The sequence below is a fragment of the Prionailurus viverrinus genome, chromosome A3 (assembly GCF_022837055.1).
Source record: "Prionailurus viverrinus isolate Anna chromosome A3, UM_Priviv_1.0, whole genome shotgun sequence".
Lineage (NCBI taxonomy): Eukaryota > Metazoa > Chordata > Mammalia > Carnivora > Felidae > Prionailurus > Prionailurus viverrinus.
Genome location: NC_062563.1, coordinates 59,789,874 through 59,810,346, shown reverse-complemented (window position 1 = coordinate 59,810,346; position 20,473 = coordinate 59,789,874). Strand labels below are relative to the sequence as shown.

The window sequence follows — 20,473 nt, the reverse complement described above, 5'->3', positions numbered from 1 at the left end:
TAAGAATATATGGCACTGTCCATGTACATGAGGGTGTATACGCCCTGAGTGTGTGTTGGGGGGTAGGAGATGAGGAAGACAGAGCAGGCAGAGGGAATATGCCAGCAGTTCAGTGACACCCTGTCCTCAGTGACTTATTACCCCCTCCCTGTTCACATCATGGTAGAATGTCTGCCCACAGAGATCTCCTGACTTCCCAAGAAGCATTCTGAAAGGCAGTTCTGAATAAAGAGTCTGTTTCTGCCAACCCCACTCCTTTGGCCACCTCCACTGTGGCTCTTTTCCTCAGCATTTTGAAATGTTTCTGTTGCTGTTTATTGTCTATTCATTCCTTTTAAGTTACACAGAACTTCTTCCAAGAATTCAAATCAGATGGTCCCCTAAATTAACTTTATTGAATGGACCAAAATGGCCTTTTATCTGTTAAAATGAACTAGGTTTCCAAAGCAATCATTTATGAGGCTGCTGTAACAACGAGTCCTCCCCTGGGACTAAGTCAGGTGTAAAATGTGGGAGAGAGATATAGCCTTCCAAAACACATGAGAACACACTGGAAAGACTGTAACAGAGGATTCCACCCCACCACACCAGTTCTCTGCTTTCCCTCATGGATCTGCCATAACCAAACTCCCTGACATCCCTTCTCACAGGTTTGATTGAATTTCCTGGGTTTCCCTGGTGAAGGGAAGAGTGTCTTGGGAATTCCTAATGGCTACTTCTTGAGGTCAAGACATTCTAGAAGTGAGAGTGGGCACCTGCAGACTTACCCAGCTCTGATCCTTCCCAGGGACCTGTCTTCCTCCCTAGGGAGCACGGGCACGAGCCCACCACCCTGGCCCTTTGTGCTTTCATAAATGGAGTCTAATTTAACCTCATTCCCTCCCTGACCCCAACTCTTGCTTACTTATTGACACAGTCTCTGTCTCCTCTCCTCACTCTATTCCAATTGCTTTAAACCTCAGATCTAACCTGGATCACGGATGACACTCAATACCAATGCATCGCAGGGCAGCACCTCCAAACAAGTTCTCAAGAAAATCTTGAGAAAATCTTCCTCCTTTTCAAATTTGCTTTTCTTCAAGCTTAAGCATTAAATATAAAGGAAGAAAACTGCTCATTCAATGGTGCTTATGGACTGGCATGGTTTTCTGTTTTCTTCCTTTGCAACTACACTAAACCAATTTTAATGACTGACATTATTTTCCATTCAAATATTCAGCTATATTTAGCACAAAATAAACGTTCTTTTGCAGTTTTTAAAAATTGGAAGTATAACCAACATACAACATTGTATTAGTTTCAGATGTACAAAATATTCACTCGACAACTGTGCAAAATAAACTTTTAAAGGTGAGCTACACAACCTGATCACCTTTAGAAGTCACCTTTCTTTTGGGAAGACATTGCTGAGTTTAACATAATAACTCTTGGTCTCAGAGCACTGAGTCTGACCACTGTTCCCCACTCCCTCACACCCCTTGATGCGAGAAAGTGCAGGGGACAGGGGACATGTAGCTGAAAGTCCCCGCCCACTACCTGCTGTCCCTGATTCACTGGCTCTGTTCCTTGAGCCTCACACTTTCCAAATGCAAAATGAGAATAAAAATACTTACGGCTCAGAGGGCTGTTTTTGAGGACGGGTAAGATTAAAACTCAGTAAAGTCTTCTGTGAACTGCAAGGCATGTTCTGGTGCAGTATTTCCAACCACAATTAGTCCTGCAGGCCAACAGCCTTTGCAGGAAGTGTGTTCCTCTGTCCCCTAAGAGTGCCACCCCCCAGGAAGGTCACTTCTGTTTTTTTCAAGTCACAGCATCCTAGCAGCACCCTGGTCTCAGAGCACTGCATTTCTCTTGTGAAACTCTTACCCCACCTCTGTGTCATTACTGATGTCAGTAACTAAACATTTATTTCCTTACCCCCTTCTATTAAGGCCACTCTCCTATTTCCTTCAGGTTTCTCTGGTTTCCTGTCTCTGTGGTCCATCCACTCTCTTCCCTTGCCCTGGAAATGCCTCAACCTAAAAGCAACATTCCAGGTCTGCTTCAGGGAGTTCTGCAGACTGGACGAATCAATCAGTGTCCTACAACCTGTAAACTCCAAAAGTACTTCACTCTAACCAGGTGCACACTTTCTAGACTTTGTCAGGTTCTAATCTGTTGTCCTTCTTGTGCAAATCAAGGACAGGAACTGTCTCCTTCTCTATGGTTAAATTCTGGGCTGATAAATGTCTTCTAGCTCGGTCTACCCATTTCATTTCTTTTGGCATAACTGCAAACCAAACCACGGAATGGGTGTTAGGAAGTAAGAGGGGATCTCAAGAGTATGCTCCTCATCTTGGCTGGGGAACGATTAGGAAGTTTTGTGTAAAAGGAGCTTGAGGAGAAAGACTTGGGAGACAAAATGTCAAGCAAGAAGAGTGCTGAGTAGAAGTCGGCAGCCTTGGGCTCTGCCACTAATGCCCAGATGATTCGGGATGATTAGCCTTTTCCCTAAACTCGGTTCTCTTATCCATCGTGCTTGGAGGGGAGATTAGCTGCTCCTTGGTCCAATACCCCCTCCTAACTTTAAAGTTCCAGGATTCTGGGTCAGAGACCTTTTCCCATTGTCTTGGTTTTCTCCTGATCTTGCCCAACATCCTCCATTCCCCTGCCAAGGCTCCTTCTCAGCTGGTCAGGAATTCAACACAATCAACATTTACAGAGGATCCATGATGTACAAAGCACTGTGAGGAACATAAAAATAGATGTGACCATGCCACCTCCAAAGAGAAGCTAAAAAAGATGAGCAGAAAGGTGCAGAAGTAACAGAAGTCACAACTATGAACCAGAAAGTGATGGTTAGAGGAAACCAGCTGACATGAGCACAGAGGGGAGGCTGGTTCCCATGCGACAGGTGGACCCAATGGGGCCACAGCGGGTGGAAAGAAGACACCACAGTGAAACTGGAGAGAAGCAGCTCTGCTCCTCATTGCCCTCTGCCTTGCTGTGCCCACCTTCAGTTCCTCAGGAAAGTGCTTCTCTCCAGGTAACTTCCCCACATCTGGCACAGCTGTCAGCAACAGAAATTCCTGTTTCGCACTGTATGCTAGGAGACAGAGAGGTTAAAGCATATTCTTATGGAGGAACAGACACACACATCAGCGAGACAGAAAGAGGCCCCACAAAGAGGCCCCCACAAATATGCCAACTGACATTGGACACAGGTACAAAATCAGTTCGATGGAGGAGAGGCCTTTCAACAAACGATGCTCCGGCAACTGGACATCTATAGACCAAAAAAATGAACCTTTCCCTGAACCTCACACTTTACTCGAGAATGAATGCAAAATGGATCAGCAATTAAATGTAATAAAACTTTGAAGAAAACATAGGAGAAAATCTTTGGAAAACCTGATAAACTGACTCTCACCGAAAAAACTTTTGCTTTGCAAAAACCCCTATGAAGGGGATGGAAAGACAAGCTACATACTGGGGGCAGATATTTGCAGATCAAATATCTGACGATGGACTAGTATCTGGAATATGTAAAGAATTCTCAAAACTCTGCAGACAAAAAAAAAATCCAATTAAAAAATGGGTAAGACATGAACTGGCATTTTACTGAAGAGGATCTACAAATGGCAAATAAACACATGAAGAGCTACTCAAGGTCATTAGCCAGCAGGCAAATACAAATGGAAACCACAATGAGATACCACTACAGACCTATCAAAATGGCTAAAATAAAAAACAGTGAAAACTCCAAATGATAATGAGGCCGTAGAAACACTGACTAATTTACATGGCTGGTGGGAATGTAAAATGGCATAGGAACTCTAGAAAACAGTTTGGCAGTTTCTTTAGAAACTAAGCACGGTGCTTGGGTGACTCAGTTGGTTGAGCATCCAACTCTTGATTTCGGCTCAGGTCACGATTTCATGGTTGTGGGATCAAGCCCCAAGTCAGACTCCACACTGGGCATGGAGCCTGCTTAATACTCTCTCTCCCTTTGCCCCTCCCTACCCCTAAAACAAAAAAGAAAAAAAAAAGAGAGAGAGAGAGAGAGAGAGAGACAAAGAAAAACAAAAAACCTAGGCATTTAACTACCATGTGACCTAGCAATCGCATTCGTGGACTTTTATCCCAGAGAAATGAAGATTTATATCCACACAAAAACCTATATACAAATGTTTATAGAAACTTCATTTGTAAAGCCCCAAAATGGAAAAAAAACCCAGATGTCCTTCAACAGGTATATGGATAACAAACAGTGGTGCATCCATACCATGGAATATAACTCATCAATAAAAAGGAACAAAGTATTGATACACCCAACTAAAGTTGGATGAATCTCCAGAAAATTATGTTGAATAAAAAAAAGCTAAAACCAAAAGGTCACATACTGTACATAACATTCTTAAATTATGGAGAATAGATTAGTGGTTTTCAAGGGGGGTGGGGCCAGGGATGGGAGACAGGGAGAGGGAGGGAGGTGTGGCTATAAAATGGCAACCCAGGGATCCTTGTGGTGATGGCGATGTTCTGCATCTTGACTGTATCACTGTCAACATTGTGACTGTAACTCTGCACTGTGGTTCTGGAATGTTACCACTGGGGTAAACTGAGTAAAGGGTACACAGAACTCTGCATTCTTACAACTGCATATGACTCTACAGTGATCTCAAAATTAAAGGGTAATTAGAAAAAAACCAAGTTAGCAGTCAAGTCAGTATTTACATATTAGTTTAAAAATTCATGGAAAGTGAGATTAGACCAGACGAATCTTACAAAATGCTAGTCCAGAGTAATAATTTACAAAAAAACTGATTTGGGGGAAACCTTTGAGTAGAATTTGAAGATAATTTTTAGATCTTTACAATCAAAGAAACATTTGCTTCCAAAATTTTGCAAAGTCTAGGGGCACTGGGTGGCTCAGTGAATTAAGTGTCCAACTCTTGGTAACAGCCCAGGTCGTGATCTCGTGGTCATGAGATCAAGCCTCCAAGTCAGGTTCTGCACTGAGTGTGGAGCCTGCTTGGGATTCTCTCTATTCCTCTCTCTGCCTCTCCCCTGTTCATGCAAGCATGCTCTTTCTCTCTAAGTAAACATTAAAAAAAATTTTGCAAAGCCTAAAAACGTAATTAGAGAGAAAAAGTAGATACCAAAAAAGTACAAAAATCAGCATAACACAGCATCAACAAAGGGACATTTATTTCAGTTTTAAAAAATACTCAAAACCTACTCCTCTTGGGTCATTAATAGCAACATGTGCACACTGGACTACAGCTCCCACCTGCACTGGTCTGGCTGTTACACCTCCTCCAGGCCTCTGGCAAGCACTGCTACTGGTATGCACCATGGGCTGACATCCTCCTCGCCCAGGGAGGGCAAAAACATCTTACAAGTACCTGACAAAAATAATAATCCCTTCTCCCCATCTGTTACACGCCTTTGAGTTATCGGACTCCAATAAAAACCTCTTTGCCACATACCTTTAGGAACGCTACTAAAATCTTTTTTCTTGTCTACATGTGATTTAAAACGCAATCCTAACCAAAGCTGTGTACAGGAGCTCGTCTGTACCTGCAGTAAGGTCAAAGAGCCCTGTCTATGTGCCTTCAGCCCCCAAAGCTCCTGAATGCACTCCAAGGACTCCAAGAGACCAGCCTCTATCCATCCTCCTCCTTTGCAACCTGTCACCTTTGGGCACTGACATGCTGACAAGAAAATTCACATTCTATGCCTATCTGGTCACTTCGTGTTCTGACAGTGTCTTCTAAGACTAGCACCGCAATGCTTAGTTCTGCCACAGGTTGAATGGATTTTGCAGAATCCTAAGCTTCCTTAATAACATTTCAGATGGGACAATGCATCCTGAATTCTAAACAGCTGACTTGCCAATGAATCTCTGAAGCAACCTGTTCCACACACTCGGAAGCATACAGAACGAGCTTTGGCAACTGCGGAACATCTTGCCTTCCAATACCACAAACACCAGTCAGTCATCCACCAATTTTTATCATTTTTATGATTTTAAAGTTCTTGATATTTGCTTCAAATAAAACTGATAGCACAGTTTACATTTGGATTTGTTTTATTTCTGCTGCTCTGTCAACAACCATTTGTTTTCACAAATGCTATTATCCCCACTAAGATCAAGGGACAGTCTCCTTCTCCATCCTGACCGTTAGGAACAAGCCTCTAGCTCCAGAATCAAGGATTCTGATCCTGTAGGTAAGGCCAAGTGCTCTCATAAAGCATCAGATCACTTTTGTTACAGGCATCGTTATATTTACAATATTTTATAAAATGTCTTTAAACATGCCAAGTGATGTACCCCGTTGTTCTTCTAGAAGTGATCACATCCACTCATCTCCCTGACCACACTGTGCATCAGCCACCCAGCGTCAGTCACCTGTCCATCACATGCAGGCAGAAGGCACGCAAAGATGTTCAGGTCACGGACCCTGCCCTTAAGCAACTAACAGCCAAGGTGAAGGGCTGAGTGGAGGCAAAAGATTGGAAGAGGAAGTCAAATTGAAGTGAGAAGAAAAATCAGTGTCTACACACACACACACCAGATTCACAAAGATGTCGTTTTTTGTTTCAAGTCTCACTGTACCATGCCATCAAATTCCCGTCACTGAATGGGATTTATTTCTTGTGGTACGGTCCAATTAGAACACCTGAACCTAGATCAGTATGATGCTGAAATTTTTTAACCAAGGATGAGTCATTTCCACAAATATTTCCATGGCTTCCTTGCTGAGCTAAAGAAAGACCATAAAACTATTTTTTTGAAAAGGTAAGTGAGACTTTAAACAGTGTTTCAAGACAAATCCACCCTTCTTATCAGTTTAAGTGGCAGGGAAATCATTAAGAACAGGAGAGTAAAAAGAAAACACACTCGTCCCCTGGCAGATTCTGGAACAGAGCCCCATTTCCCAGAGGTCAGAGCCAGAAGGAGCAGCCCCACAAACACCAGAGTTACAATCGGCTCCCTGAACGCTGACACCAAGGATGTGCCATCTGCTTTACAGAAAATAGAACCTCATCATATAGGAGAGCACTGTGTTGTCAGTTATTTCTTTGTGATGATACTTCACATTGTGCTTTTGGTTCAAAACCACAACACTGTGAACATGAGTGAAACAAATTCCAGCACATGAGAAAATCCCTTTCGGTCACACGTTCACAAACCTCATTCAGTTTCCTATACAGCCGCAAGATCCACCAGGGGGTTTAAATGCCTCCCCAGACAAATGCTCTGTCTGTACCCATGGAACCCTAGAGTGGCAGGAGATGCCCTCGCCGACAGCCTCCAAGAGGCTGTGTATTCGACTTCTCGTGGGTGCTCCATCCCTGCCCAATCACCCAGACTGGAAGACACCCAGCATGGGAGCTCCTTTCCTTCATTCAGAAAGCCGGTGAACATCTGTATTCATGACCCCACCCAGGCATTTAGGGACAATCAGGTAAGGTTCTGTGTGCTCAAGAAAGGCTGGGTTATGTTTGGGGCCTGAAAACAAAGGGTTCTCACTTTATGTTCCCTGCACACTGTGGGGCTGACACTGTCCTCCCAGGCAGTCCGCCAGGCTTCCCGGGGGGAGGGGGAGGGGCAGTGGGGCCAAGTGTGCACTGCCTCTAAGGTCCCCACCAGAAGTGGTCAGCACCCCTGCGCCCCCATTCACTAACCACAGCAACCACACCAAACATCCAAGGGTGCAAAAAATACTTGGTGAACAGCACCAAACAGATTTTTCCTTCAGGTTTAAAATCCTCAAGCCCTTCATCCTTCCCTCTAGGTTTCACCTTCTATACCTTCGACTATTTGCTCCACTTCACAAAACCCTCTAGAGCTTCTACAATTTTCTGAAAGCATTCAGCATGAAACCTGTCACATCCTAGTGGAATGACACCTCGCTTATCAGATACCATTGAGGAATGACATGTCCTTCAGAGGCTATTCTACCAGAGAATATTACAACTCGAGGCACACAACTTACTTATTTTTTGTGTCTCATAAAATATATTACCTATACTCCTACTTTTGAAACAAAATAAACCATAAACAATTCAACCTCCTGACTTGCCTTTGAAAGTGCCTTCTAACTTACTAGGTGACATTTAAGGGGATCAGGAGTAAAATGTGTAGTTGTGGACCCGTTTTCACAGTGATCTCACATCCTCAGCATCTGCCTCTCTTTCTACATTTGCAGTTCTCCCCTGGGTCACACTCCTAGAGACTCTAACTGACTTGGTCTCTGGTTGGGCCAGCAGAGAAAGGTTTATAAAGTCCCACAGATGGTTCTAATGTGCCACAGGATGAGAACCATTCCTCTGATGCTGAAGGAGGGCTCTCCATCACAGGTACATTTAACTATACCGGAGCAGCTGGAGAAACATCCAAATGGTCAAGCTGAGATCATTGTCTCAGATTCCAATGATGCCCCAAGATTCAGCACCTGCTGTTCTGACAGAGGCCCCCGGTATGGACCATGATTATCTGTGATTATCCACAATGCACTGTGATGCTCTTGGCCACCTCAGATATCTGCAGTTAACACAGCCTTCCCGAGGCTGTGAAAACCTCTCAGGTTCTCACGAGAGGTCCTGGAAGGTGCAGGTGGCACCTGTAATGATGACAGCCTGTCAGGCCCGAGCATGAAGGAGCTGAGTTACTGAGTGCAAACACTGGAGCTGAGAACCACCTCTTAGGGTCAATTTCAGGGCCATCCTCTTAGGCCTGCACATCTGCCTCCAGCCTTGTTCCCCTACAGACAGAGTGAGAGAGCGAGAGCAAGTGAGAGAGCGAGAGCAAGTGAGTGAGAATGGGGGGGCAGGGGGCGCTGGGCAGCCCTCAGCATAGCCGGGAGCTCTGTGGGCTGGAGCTGCTGGCCACACAGATGGCACAGTTCATGCAGCCACCAGGAGTAAGTGGGGAAAACAGCTGGAACGGATACTTTCCTGATCTCCCTTTCCTAAGGGCTGCTGTCTGCAGGATAATGTGTAAAGGGCTATGCAAAGTGAAGATGTCGTATATACCCACGTGCACAAGCATCCTCCCTGTTAGGCAGATGTTGTCAGGCCACCCTGAATCTGCTCATGAGTCTTTTCAACATCTCCCGTTTGTCTTGCCTCACTTTGCCATGGAAGGAGTCACCTTGGGGTTCAAGATGACCATCAGTGCACCTCCTTACATACACCCAGCAACCTCACAGATCACAGAGAGAGCCTCACTGTACTCAGGTCAATCTTGGAGCTGTCAGAGTATGTCCAATTTGTAGAAAAAAAACCACTGATGACCATGTAAGCAAAGGTCAAGGGCATAAACTAAAATATGTTCTTCTGAGGCTGGATTTGGTGCACTTAATGTCTTCATCTGAACACCTACGTCAAGTAAGGGGAATCAAAAAGTCCTCAAAGGCTACCCAGCACAGGGGCACCTGGGTGGCTCAGTCAGTTAAAGCGTCCAACTTCAACTCAGATCATGATCCTACAGTTTATGAGTTAAGCCCCTTATAGGGCTCATTGCTGTCTGCACAGAGCCTGCTTCGGATCCTCTGTACCCCCCACCCCTTCCCCTCCCCAGCTCTCTCTCTCAAAAATAAATAAAGATTAAAAGAAAAAAAAAAAGACTACCCAACACATATTTAAATCACCTTCCTTCTAGTACACTGAAGGTGACTTTCAAACACATGGCTACCAGCACACAGCACCAACTAGAACACAGAGATGCTGGTCAGTCATGGTAGCATCTCATGACAACACGAAGCAGGGGGAAGTCCCAAGCCTGGAGCCTACCAGATGCTCTGGAGAATGGTATTGCTGGGAAGAGGTCACCAAGGAAGCCCAAAGACAAAGTATGCTCCACCTGCCCCAGGGGAGATACATGGGAAGAGACTTTCGTCCATTTCCACCTCCTCTCCTGCACTTCTGTAACATGAAGGAATTGGATGCTGTGACCTCCAAGGTCACCTCTGGCATTAAAGTTCTTTTGATTCTGTGACAAAGGTCATCTGTGCATGTACCCAGGGACAGTACCACAGCATTGTGTGGATTAGCCGAAATCTATCCCACAAGGAAGCATACCTACCATCGGGGTCTTTAAAGGTCAACGTGATAAATTTGCTAGCAACCATGAACATGAAAATCACCCAAAAGCATGCGGCCAACAGAAGCCACTGGTGGTGCATGTTGTCAAATGTCAGCCATTCAGTAATTCTTCCTGGAAAACAAAAGTGAAATGCACCTGGCACTTATAAATAAATCAATTAAACAAAAGGTAATAAAAAGAACAGGTGATTTTAGTTAGTAGCATCAATATAAATATTTGAAAATCTTTTTCTATTGATACAAGGGTATTTTGACTTAGTATTTAACTTAATTTTACTCTTAATAATATGAACTTATCGATTTGATAATTCAAAAAAATGTAAAACACTCTAATGGAAACCAGCCATTTCTGTTTGTTTTTGGAATACATGATAAGCTTTTGCAGATTTGCCTCTTGATTCCTTTCTGGCCCAAGCTAATATCAGAACATGTTCCTGGTGCCCAGTGACAGCCAAGGCCTGGAAGTAGGTGGGCAGAAGGAGGTCTGCCAAGGGCCAGACCTTTGCTGTGGTAATCTGCAGAGGGCAGAAGCCATAGTAAGGCACTTACAAGCAGGTCTTGTGTAAAATCCGGACATGCTGACAAGATAAACATAGCCACACCTACAGAATCTCTAAAACAGTAAAAATGAACACTGAAGCTTCTCTCTCTCTCCATTCACTTGCCTGCAAGAGTCTGCGCAGAACCTTGGGGGTGGGTGTTTTTCATGCTATCACTGCCTGAGGAGTGATGCAGGGCATGTCAATCCTTAGCAGGTCACAGAAGTCACACTCTGCTGCAGGGAACACATAAAGAACAGGGAAGTCAGTCAATTCTTAGCAAGAGAGACAAAAAAAGGGTGTTTCATTTCACCTTTAACACAGTGCTTCTTCAGGCCAAACCAAACCACTTAAAGAAACCATGGTGTTCGGGGCGCCTGGGTGGTGCAGTCGGTTAAGCGTCCGACTTCAGCCAGGTCACGATCTCACGGTCTGTGAGTTCGAGCCCTGCGTCAGGCTCTGGGCTGATGGCTCGGAGCCTGGAGCCTGTTTCCGATTCTGTGTCTCCCTCTCTCTCTGCTCCTCCCCCGTTCATGCTCTGTCTCTCTCTGTCCCAAAAATAAATAAAAACGTTGAAAAAAAAAAAAAAGAAACCATGGTGGGCTGGGTTGGTTTTCACTAGGTGACTGTGGCCATCAGGGAGAACAGGTCCTCTCAAGGTGCTGATGACATACGATTTCAGAGAGCTTCTGAATGCCAGCTGAGACAGAGCTCAGTGAGGACCCAGGTAATCAACTCTCCTGCTTATCTCAACACTTACCTCCCAGAATTTCACTGGAACCAGGCATCTGAAACCTGAATTCCCTCTACCAAGTGGTTATCCAGCCTATACTTGAATATATCCTGCAATGGGGAACTGACCACCTGCCATGCAGCCCATGTCTTTACAGGGGGGCTCAGGAGCTACCCTCTGTCAACCTCAGGTGCTCATCACACATTAGACCCAGTCAGTGTGTTTCCTGAGGTCTTCAATTAGGGTCGCTGGATTAAATAAAAATAGAGGACAGTTACATCTGAATTTCAGATGAGGAATACAGCAGTCTCCCCTTATCCACGGGGGATACTTTCCAAGGCCCCCCAGTGGATGCCTGAAACCACAGATAGTACTGAACCCTTGATAGTCTATGGTTCCTCCTACACATATATACCTATAGGAAGCTTTAATTTATAAATTAGGCACAGTAAGAGATTAACAACAATACCTAATAATAAAGTGGAAGAATTATAACAATACAGTAGAACAAAAGTATGTGAATGTGGACTCTCTCTCAAAGTATCTTACTGTGCTGTATTCACCCTTCTTGTGATGATGTGAGATGATAAAATGCCTAGGAGAGGAGAAGAAGTGAGGTGAATGATGTAGGCATAGTGACATAACGGTAGGCAACTAACTGACCTTCTGAACATTTGTCAGAAGGAGGATCATCTGCTTTCAGAGTGCAGTTGACCGTGGGTAGCTGAAACCACGGAAGGTGAAACTGCAGATAAGGGGGTACTACTGTGAATAATGTTTTAGTAGAAATATGTCCCAAATATTATATGGGATGTTCTTATACTTCGAGAAGCTATTTGTTGCCTCTCTGAGTTTTGAATTTCACTGGCAGTCCTGTGTTTTATTTGGCTACACTACCCAACATGGGGCATGCCAACTCCTCTCTAATCACCTAAAGCCAGCTGGCCTGCCTTGGTTGAATCTTCCTTTCTCCTTTAGTCCTTCTCTTCTGAGGCAGCATGGTACAAAGCAGAGAGCCCTAGGTGGCTCCACCACTCATCAGCTCTGTGACTCAGCAAGTCACTTAACCTCCCTGAGCCTTGACTTCCCACCTCTGAGACAGGGTCCTCCTCCTTCCAGAGTGGTCATGAGGATTAAGTGACCCATAACAGTCCCTCTATAAACATAAATTGACCCTCTGTGACTTTCCAATTCGATCTGCAAACAGCCTTCTTGGTGGCCAGAAATGAAAGCAACAACATGGTCTGCCTCAAGGAGACAGGAAAAGAAAGGTGAGACTCTCATCCCAGAGGACTCGAGCTCCTAATCCTTCTCTTCCGGGAACAAGTGAGGCACAGACTGTGCCCAGCAGCATAGGGCACTGCAGTCCTGAGTCCACTGATCTTGTCCCTCCAAGACAGTGATGCTGGGAGGGGTCCATCCCCATGGGTCACAGTGGGAGCACTCCAGAATGGCAGAGAGGCAGAGGAGCCAGTGTGGGCTGGGGAGGGAGTAAAAAGAAAGGAGACAAGTACCAGAGAGGAGGTAAGCAACCAGAACAGAGAGGCATTTGCTCCCTTACACCAGTTTTCCTGAAGTCTTGGAGGCTGAGGAATAGGTCCCGGGGCTGAGTGGCCTGGGGCTTGCAACCCATGTTTTGCTAAGAGTAGTGCTATGGACAAGTGAATACAGAGGAGAGGAACCACCGGGGCCTCCTCCCTCATACACATGCTTGCTCTGCAGAGCAGGGGAACCTCCTGGCACTGCCCACTCATGGTGTCCTACTCTGATCAGAGCTATACTTTTGGCCCCTGAGCACCCTCCCCAGCCATCAAGCCAGCACTTGGGAGGTTTTTATGGCTTAAGAATTCAGTCTTTCTAATGGGAACTAACCTTCTGAAGGGATCTAATTTGAGTCGGCCCACTGAGCTCACCTCTATATAAAAGTAGGGAGATAATGAATAAACAGACTTACATGAAAATGAAGGGTCATATCACCTGCTCTCCAGGAAGCCAAGTGGCTCAGATTTCTAATCTGGGCTACCTGAATAGTGAGACCTGCATTATCCTGATGCCGTGCCTGCCTTCCTAAGTCCTGGATTTTAATTTCAAGCCAGGAGTGCTTTACTCTTTCACCCAGGCCTAGGGTTGGTGGGGGTAGGGGATAGGTCTATTCTCTTCTCCCAGAGTCTACCCAAGTTTCTTATCTGTCAGGATAAAACCACCACTGTATTCCTGCCAGTGTGTTGTGAGACCCCTCTGAGACAGAGCGTGCCAACAGACCTCCTCTACAACTTACATCGGCCAATGTCTTCTTCCAGATGGCAATTTTACTTCAAACCCGCTCAACTCCAAAAGTGACTTCAACTAGACTCCTACTGAATGAGACATAGAGTGCCCTCTCCTACCCAAAGCCTGGCTGCTGCATCAGGTCAGGAGAAGGGAAGTTTTAAGGCCCCCACCTCCTTCTCATCCCCGTCAGGATGAAATGGCAGGGATAGCCCAAGACACTTGGGGACTCTGATTGGGGACTGCAGATATGGAGAGTTTAAACCATAAACCATAACCTCTGCATAAGTGGTGCATAAACCATACCCTCTGCATAAGAGTGCATAAACCATAGCCTCTACCAAAAAATGTACTCTTGAGGTGTATAAAACCACAGGCCCTCACCGATGTCTTGAGTAGAGCTGCCCAGACCAGGCTGAAGCCTGCCAATGACCCTCTGCCCTGCTGCAGGCCTCCCTGGAGGCCACAGAGCCTGAGGGTAGTCACTGTGAAAAGGAGCGCTCTCTACTGGCCACTGGGATTCTATAAATGTGAAATAAGCAAGGCCTGCTCCCCTCCCAGTGCACAGCAGAGGAAAAGGCAGCTCTCCCTCACCCCCCACCCTGTTGGAACCCCCCAAAAGCCTCTCTCCATCATCCTGCCTTGTTTCATTTCCCTCATTGCACCCACTATAGCCTGAACGTTTCAGTCATTCACTATGTGCCCCCATAGTGGAATGTAAGCGCCCCTAAGTACACCAAAGACTAGAATAGTGCCGGGCGCTCAGGAAGTCAACCACCATTATTTGCTGAATGACTACATCCACCTAGAAACTTACCAGGAAAACTCTGGAGAGCTGAAAGGTACTTTTGAAGGCACCTTGCCCAACCCTTTATCTGAGAGTTTCCAAACTCTTTAAAGGATTGAGGCCCCCAATTTCAACCTCAAAATATTTCTCCAATATCCACGTGAGAGTAGTTATATATTTAATATCTATTACCTGAGTCTAGACAACAATTAAAAGCTACTAGGACTTCAGTATTACTTGCAAATAAAATCACATTTTATAAATCACAGCATTACATGCATTTGAACAGACATACAACTTAAACATACTGACCAGGGGGGATTAATAAATGTCCCTGAAGTCCAAAAATTTTTTTTAATTTTAAATAAAACTCTGTGCTGAAGGGCAAGCCAATAACATAGATTCAAAATGTCAATTTATATGTAAACAGAAAGGGCAAGTTGCAAGGCTGAATGTGTGACCCTATCTGTAAAAAAATTACATATATGAAGGTATGTGATTATATACACATATAAACACATATATGCATGTAATGTATACAATACAATCTTGAGAGGATGAGAGAAGTTATTTTTTGCTTTGTACATCTATACATTAAAGAAAAACTTTTGCAGCAAGCATGTATCCATTTTATAATAAAAGCTGACAAAATACAAATAATGCCACTCACATACATGCACCCTGGTGTTTTTATTTATTTTTTCTACCTGACTTCTACTAACTGCAGTTTCCTTACCACTTGGCAATGGATGGTAAACACTTTTCCAGCCAGGAGAAAATGTGGTTAAGTGACAAATTCAACATGTGTCTGAATATTTAGTAAATATATCTGTCTTCACTAGTTTTCGTTTAGCTTTTAAAAATAATTTAATATTTAAAACATAAAGTACAAAGAATAAAATAACAAAAAAAGATTCTGGGCTCTAATAGTTTTGCTGTACTTACTTGAGTGTTTGTAAAGGAAAGAAAGTGTTACAAATAAGGCTGGAGGCCCCCTATGCCCCTGCCTGGCTCTAATCACGCTGTACCCCAGACCTACTCCTCCAGACCTACTCCTCCATCGGGGTGTTACACTTTGTAAGACTCAACTCCTCTGACAGAAGCAGCAGCAGGGGTTAGGGAGGGTGGTCTTCCCTGCACAGAGAAAGGCAGGGCCTCCTGCAGAAGATGGGAAGGCTTGTTCACCCAGGGCCTGAAAGGAAACACTACATTATATGCAAATGCTTTCTAGGGAGGCTCCTGCTGTGGGGAGAAAGCCTGAGGTGGAGAGATGCACTATTTTTTTTTTTAAATTTTTTTTTTCAACGTTTATTTATTTTTGGGACAGAGAGAGACAGAGCATGAACAGGGGAGGGGCAGAGAGAGAGGGAGACACAGAATCAGAAACAGGCTCCAGGCTCTGAGCCATCAGCCCAGAGCCTGACGCGGGGCTCGAACTCCCGGACGACGAGATCGTGACCTGGCTGAAGTCGGACGCTTAACCGACTGCGCCACCCAGGAGCCCCGAGATGCACTATTTTTAAGCACTTACCTTTTTCATCATCTACAGTGAGGCAGTTCACAAATCACACATAGACTTAAGAGAAAAAGCTGTCATGGCAAAAATTTAGATAAACCAGGACTTGTTCTCCAAGTCATGTGCTATGTGCACCAACCAGAACCAGTAAGACTAAAGCCTGGTCCCTCTCAAAATACCCTTCCCCTCAGGGCTGGTATCTCTACAGTTTACAACATATAACACACAAACAGGAGTAGATGTATATCTGCATATAGTTTTAAGGACACAATAACCTAAAAAATACTTATTTGCCAAATTCATCATGAAAACGTATATTCATCCATCCAAAAAAATAAATGGCAGGGATACAACAATGAGTCCCAAACCAAACACATATACACAGTTTATGTCCTTATGGAGCCTATAGTCTAACGGAGACACCCATATGCATCAAAGAGTCTATCCCCTAAGTGGTATGAGATAGAAAGACATGATGCTGTGAGAGGAAAATATAACGGGACAGAACCTAGGCAGAGATGAGAGATAGCAGTTTCATAAGGCGGTAAAGCCACAGGTTCCAGACCAGGTGGCCAGCAAGGAATAGCGGCCCAGGGGTACACAGGAGTAAGCCAGGGGCCCCTGAGTAACCAAAGGAAGCCCCTGTGGCTGGAGTTTCCAGAGCACGGTTAGAGACGAGCAAAAGCAGATATGGTCACACAACACTGTATCTTAAAACAGCAGTTATGGAATTTAGTTTCACCTTGTGAGCAATGCAAAGCCACTGAAGAGAGCTCTCCATGAGAAGAAAGGTAGTACTGTCATGATCTGATTTAAATTTTGAACCTGTTTCTCAGGCACAGAGTCAAAACTGTAAAGCACCATCTACCTGGCCATTCCGCAGGCTCAACATCATTTCCGTAAGTGGAGCAGGAGTGTTCTAACCCAGCTAAGCGGTTCACATCACCACCTAGACCTACCATCCTAGACCACCACCACCACCACCACCACCACCATCATCATTGTCATCGTTGTCAAGGTCTCTAAAAACTAGCTTACCATCATCATAGTTGAGGTCTCTAAAAACTAGCACACAACTAGTAAGATCCACAGTATCTGATGGGTTGGATTTTTAGAAATCCTACAGACTAGGGGTTCCAGTTAGCCATAGCATGCTTCTGCTTTGAGACTACATGCATTCTCAATCTAGGTATCTACCTAATGGTGTTTGGCTTTAGGTTTAGGGCAGTGTTCCAGCCCTGGCTGTACTTTAGTATCACCTGGGGAGCTTTTAAATAATATAGCAATGTCTTGGGCCCCAAGAACACTGGAGCCCAAACAACACAAATCTCTGGAGATGGATCCAGGGGTTGTTTTGTAAGCTCCACACAGGATTCTAATGAGCAGCCAGGGCTGAGAACTGCTGGTCCAAGCCCCCAGCCCTCCTCAACTTCTAATGCCCACATGAATCCCTGGGGATCTTTTTAAAATGCAGATTCTAGGCATTCTGACATAATAGCCATTCTCCCACCACTTCTTTCCATTGTAAGAATGAAAACTAGTAGCAAAAGATTATCTGTCAACTAGCATCTATTGATGCTCTGAATTACATGTACCCTCAAAAAACAGCTGAACAAGGTTTAATTAGAATCATAGACCTCTATCACTGTTCCCATTTGTTCTTCTTTTCCAGCCCTCCTGCCTAGAGGTAACTAGTCTCTGTAGAATTTGGATTTGGTCTGACCTTGGAAAAATTACAGTAATTCACCCCATTTGTTTAAACAAAAAAGAAAGGGATTCCAAATTCCCTTAGGCCCAACTCCTCCAAGCCCACGCCACTACCTGCACTGCTTCCCCTGAATATACAAATTCTCCATGGGGTTTACCTCCTGTCCAACGATGACACCCTCAAGACTCACTATTTCTGTGTGCAGAGACTGGGGCTTAAAATGAACAGTCTTTCCTCCATGGCTCTGCCAAGGGCCACAGCTCTCCCTGCAGCCCGGTGACAAATGGCCTTTAAAAAGCCTTACATTTTCTGTAATTAACTCTCCTTTGTTCAAGGAGCCAAGACAACTCCCAAGTTGCCTCTTGCAGCTAATGGTGGCAAACCTGAGCATGCCCCAGGCCCCCTGTGGTCATGGTGTGCTGCCCCAAACGGGCCCCTGGGCCCCCAGGAGTCAGCATACCCATCTTCAGACCTTTCTGATTTCCAGTCATTAAATGAGAGTTTCACTTCAAGATATCAGGTTCTGAAACCTAGCCAGAGGGGCTGGACTCGGAAAACCCACAAGTCAGAACTAGTGGATAAGGTGGTTTCTCCTCTTATGTGGAAAGCAGGGTGAGCTAAGCAAGAACACAGCTGAACCTACCAGAAATCCCAGTCTTTTTTCCCCCCCCTCTCTAAACTAAAAGCGCACATTGTACATGTTTGTAATGACTAACAATGGGTTTGGTTCTATTGCCATCTTCTGGTGCAGATTCTCTCTCCCCTGCATTTGCAAAAAGATGCTTGTAAATCCATTTGGTCAGCTGCCAATAATATTCCTGCCAGTGGCTTTTCCCTGTGTTTAAGCTGCCATCCAAAAACACAAAACCTTTCTGGGTTTGTGCTGAAGAGCTTGACTCCCACCTGCCTTGTTCTACTTTTTCTATGCATGCTTGCTTATTGAAGGTTCTGAAAAAGTCCTGTGGTAAATAAGCCCATTTAACTCTGTTTACAATAGCTTTTTTTCCCAAATCTCATTTATTCATTCAGCAATATTGACAAAGTGCCCACTTTGAGCCAGGAGCTGTTCTAGGCCTCGGGAATATGACAACATATACTCCCTGCTCTCATGGTGCTTCTACAGAGGCAGATAGGCCATAAACAAATAGAGCTATTAATATATATAATCACATCAAGTGCTAAGTGCCATGATTGAGAGAAGGGTAAGGGGAATGTTGAGAAGAGATGGAATAGAGTGAGGGAAATCATGTAGCACCTGAGCCAACAGCTTGGTCGGTGTCCCAGTGTCCCCAAAGCAGCAAGGAGACAGTGTCCCTCATGCTGAGTGAGCTAAAGGGCTAGGAAGTGGCCCAGATAAAGCATCCTGTCAAGGGTCCTTTACTGAGCTGGCAACTCCTGAGTCCCCACCCCCACCACATACATACCCCAGGGAAAGGATCACGAGTCCGGTGTTCAGTTTTTAAAACAGTAATTCAAAACATAACCAGGCACTAAGGGAAACTTCAACAAAAAAGCCTGGTAATGCACAAGGAACTGGTAGCCTTTGGGGGATTGATAGGAAGAAGGGAGATTAGGTAGCTGAGGGCTGGAGCAACTGGGGACATTCAACAATCAACTATTCCATATCTTTGTATTTGGACCTAAAATGTCATTACCTAATCAATAAAATCACTAAAAATGACAAGGTAGTAAGATAAAATATTGTGTATGAATTTATAATATATATAAAGTGCCATGACAGTCGCTGTGACTTCTAAATTCATAGGGCTTCTCTCAATCTAAGTTCAGAAATTTCCTTTGTCTACTGGGCCATTAATCATTACTAAAATTTACAGTCTCAGAACGACTGATCAGCCTTAGTTACCAGGATGAAAACATACCCTTTACTCTGTCCAGCTGAACAATGTGTCTGAGATTAAGACAGATTCTCATGAATAACAATAACAAACAGCAAACGCCTGCCTGGGGCTATCTACACTTCAGGCACTGCTCTCAGCCAGTACCAAACTCACTTAATCCCAGGCTGAAGAGGTTGCTTCTATTATTATATTTCAGGAAACATTTCTAAGTAGAAGTGTACATACTCCTACTTAAGGCTTTTAAATTTCCCAAAATTTCCATACAAGCAAGTAAAGAGGAAGTAAGAATACTAAATGACAGGAATCTCAAATAACTAGTGAGATCACATTCTCCTTCACGCACCTTCTGAAGCCTGGGGTCCACATTTCCTTGAAGTATTTGCTCTGCCTGAGGTTCTTGGTTCCTCCTGTCACCGTATAGGATAATTAAAAAAAAAAAACAAACAATAAGCACCATTAAAAATGATAAGATCTTATGTAACACAACTTGGTTTATATTTTGGAAACAGTTAACCACTTTTATTCAAGTACAGTTTGCACAACAGGTTTCTTACAGAGGTGGGTTGTATATGGAATTTTTGACAAATGAATAAATATTCTAAATGTACCAAAAGAAGTACCTGTTTAAAAAACTCATGTAAATTCATACAAAAAATGAAATAAGTTCTGTTGCAAAAAATAATTAAATCCTGTTATATCTATTTTATGTTTGACATAAAGAATGTCATAAAGAATTCTTTGGGTAAAGAATTCCTGTAGACGATGATGGGATGATGAAATCTTCCAATGCAAGATGTTCTCTGGGTTTTGTATTTCTTTAGGCTTTAACATCCTGGCAATTTCTAGCCAAATGACACATCATGAATGAGTAACTGGAAACAAGCCAAACGCGTGGAATTAGAGATTACAGATTTAATAGAGTTGGCTGACAAAATAAACATACAACTCATTTAACATATAATACAGCC

At 44.1% G+C, this 20,473-nt stretch overlaps 1 protein-coding gene across 3 annotated transcripts in view; it reads right to left on the bottom strand.

The window, feature by feature from the left end:
* Positions 1 to 20,473, bottom strand: part of CHST10 (carbohydrate sulfotransferase 10) — a 30,629-nt gene that overhangs the window by 8,514 nt on the left and 1,642 nt on the right. The window contains exons 2-5 of one of the 3 annotated variants that reach the window (XM_047853505.1): positions 19,849 to 19,912; positions 10,761 to 10,870; positions 10,076 to 10,207; positions 2,994 to 3,085 (exon numbers count right to left, since the gene is read on the bottom strand). In XM_047853505.1, coding sequence (XP_047709461.1) covers positions 2,994 to 3,085; positions 10,076 to 10,207; positions 10,761 to 10,803 — 267 coding nt within the window. In that variant the 5' untranslated portion in view covers positions 10,804 to 10,870; positions 19,849 to 19,912. Of the gene's footprint in view, positions 1 to 2,594; positions 2,724 to 2,993; positions 3,086 to 10,071; positions 10,208 to 10,760; positions 10,871 to 19,848; positions 19,913 to 20,473 lie in introns of those variants that run through there. The other 2 variants (XM_047853506.1, XM_047853507.1) reach the window with 2 other exon arrangements.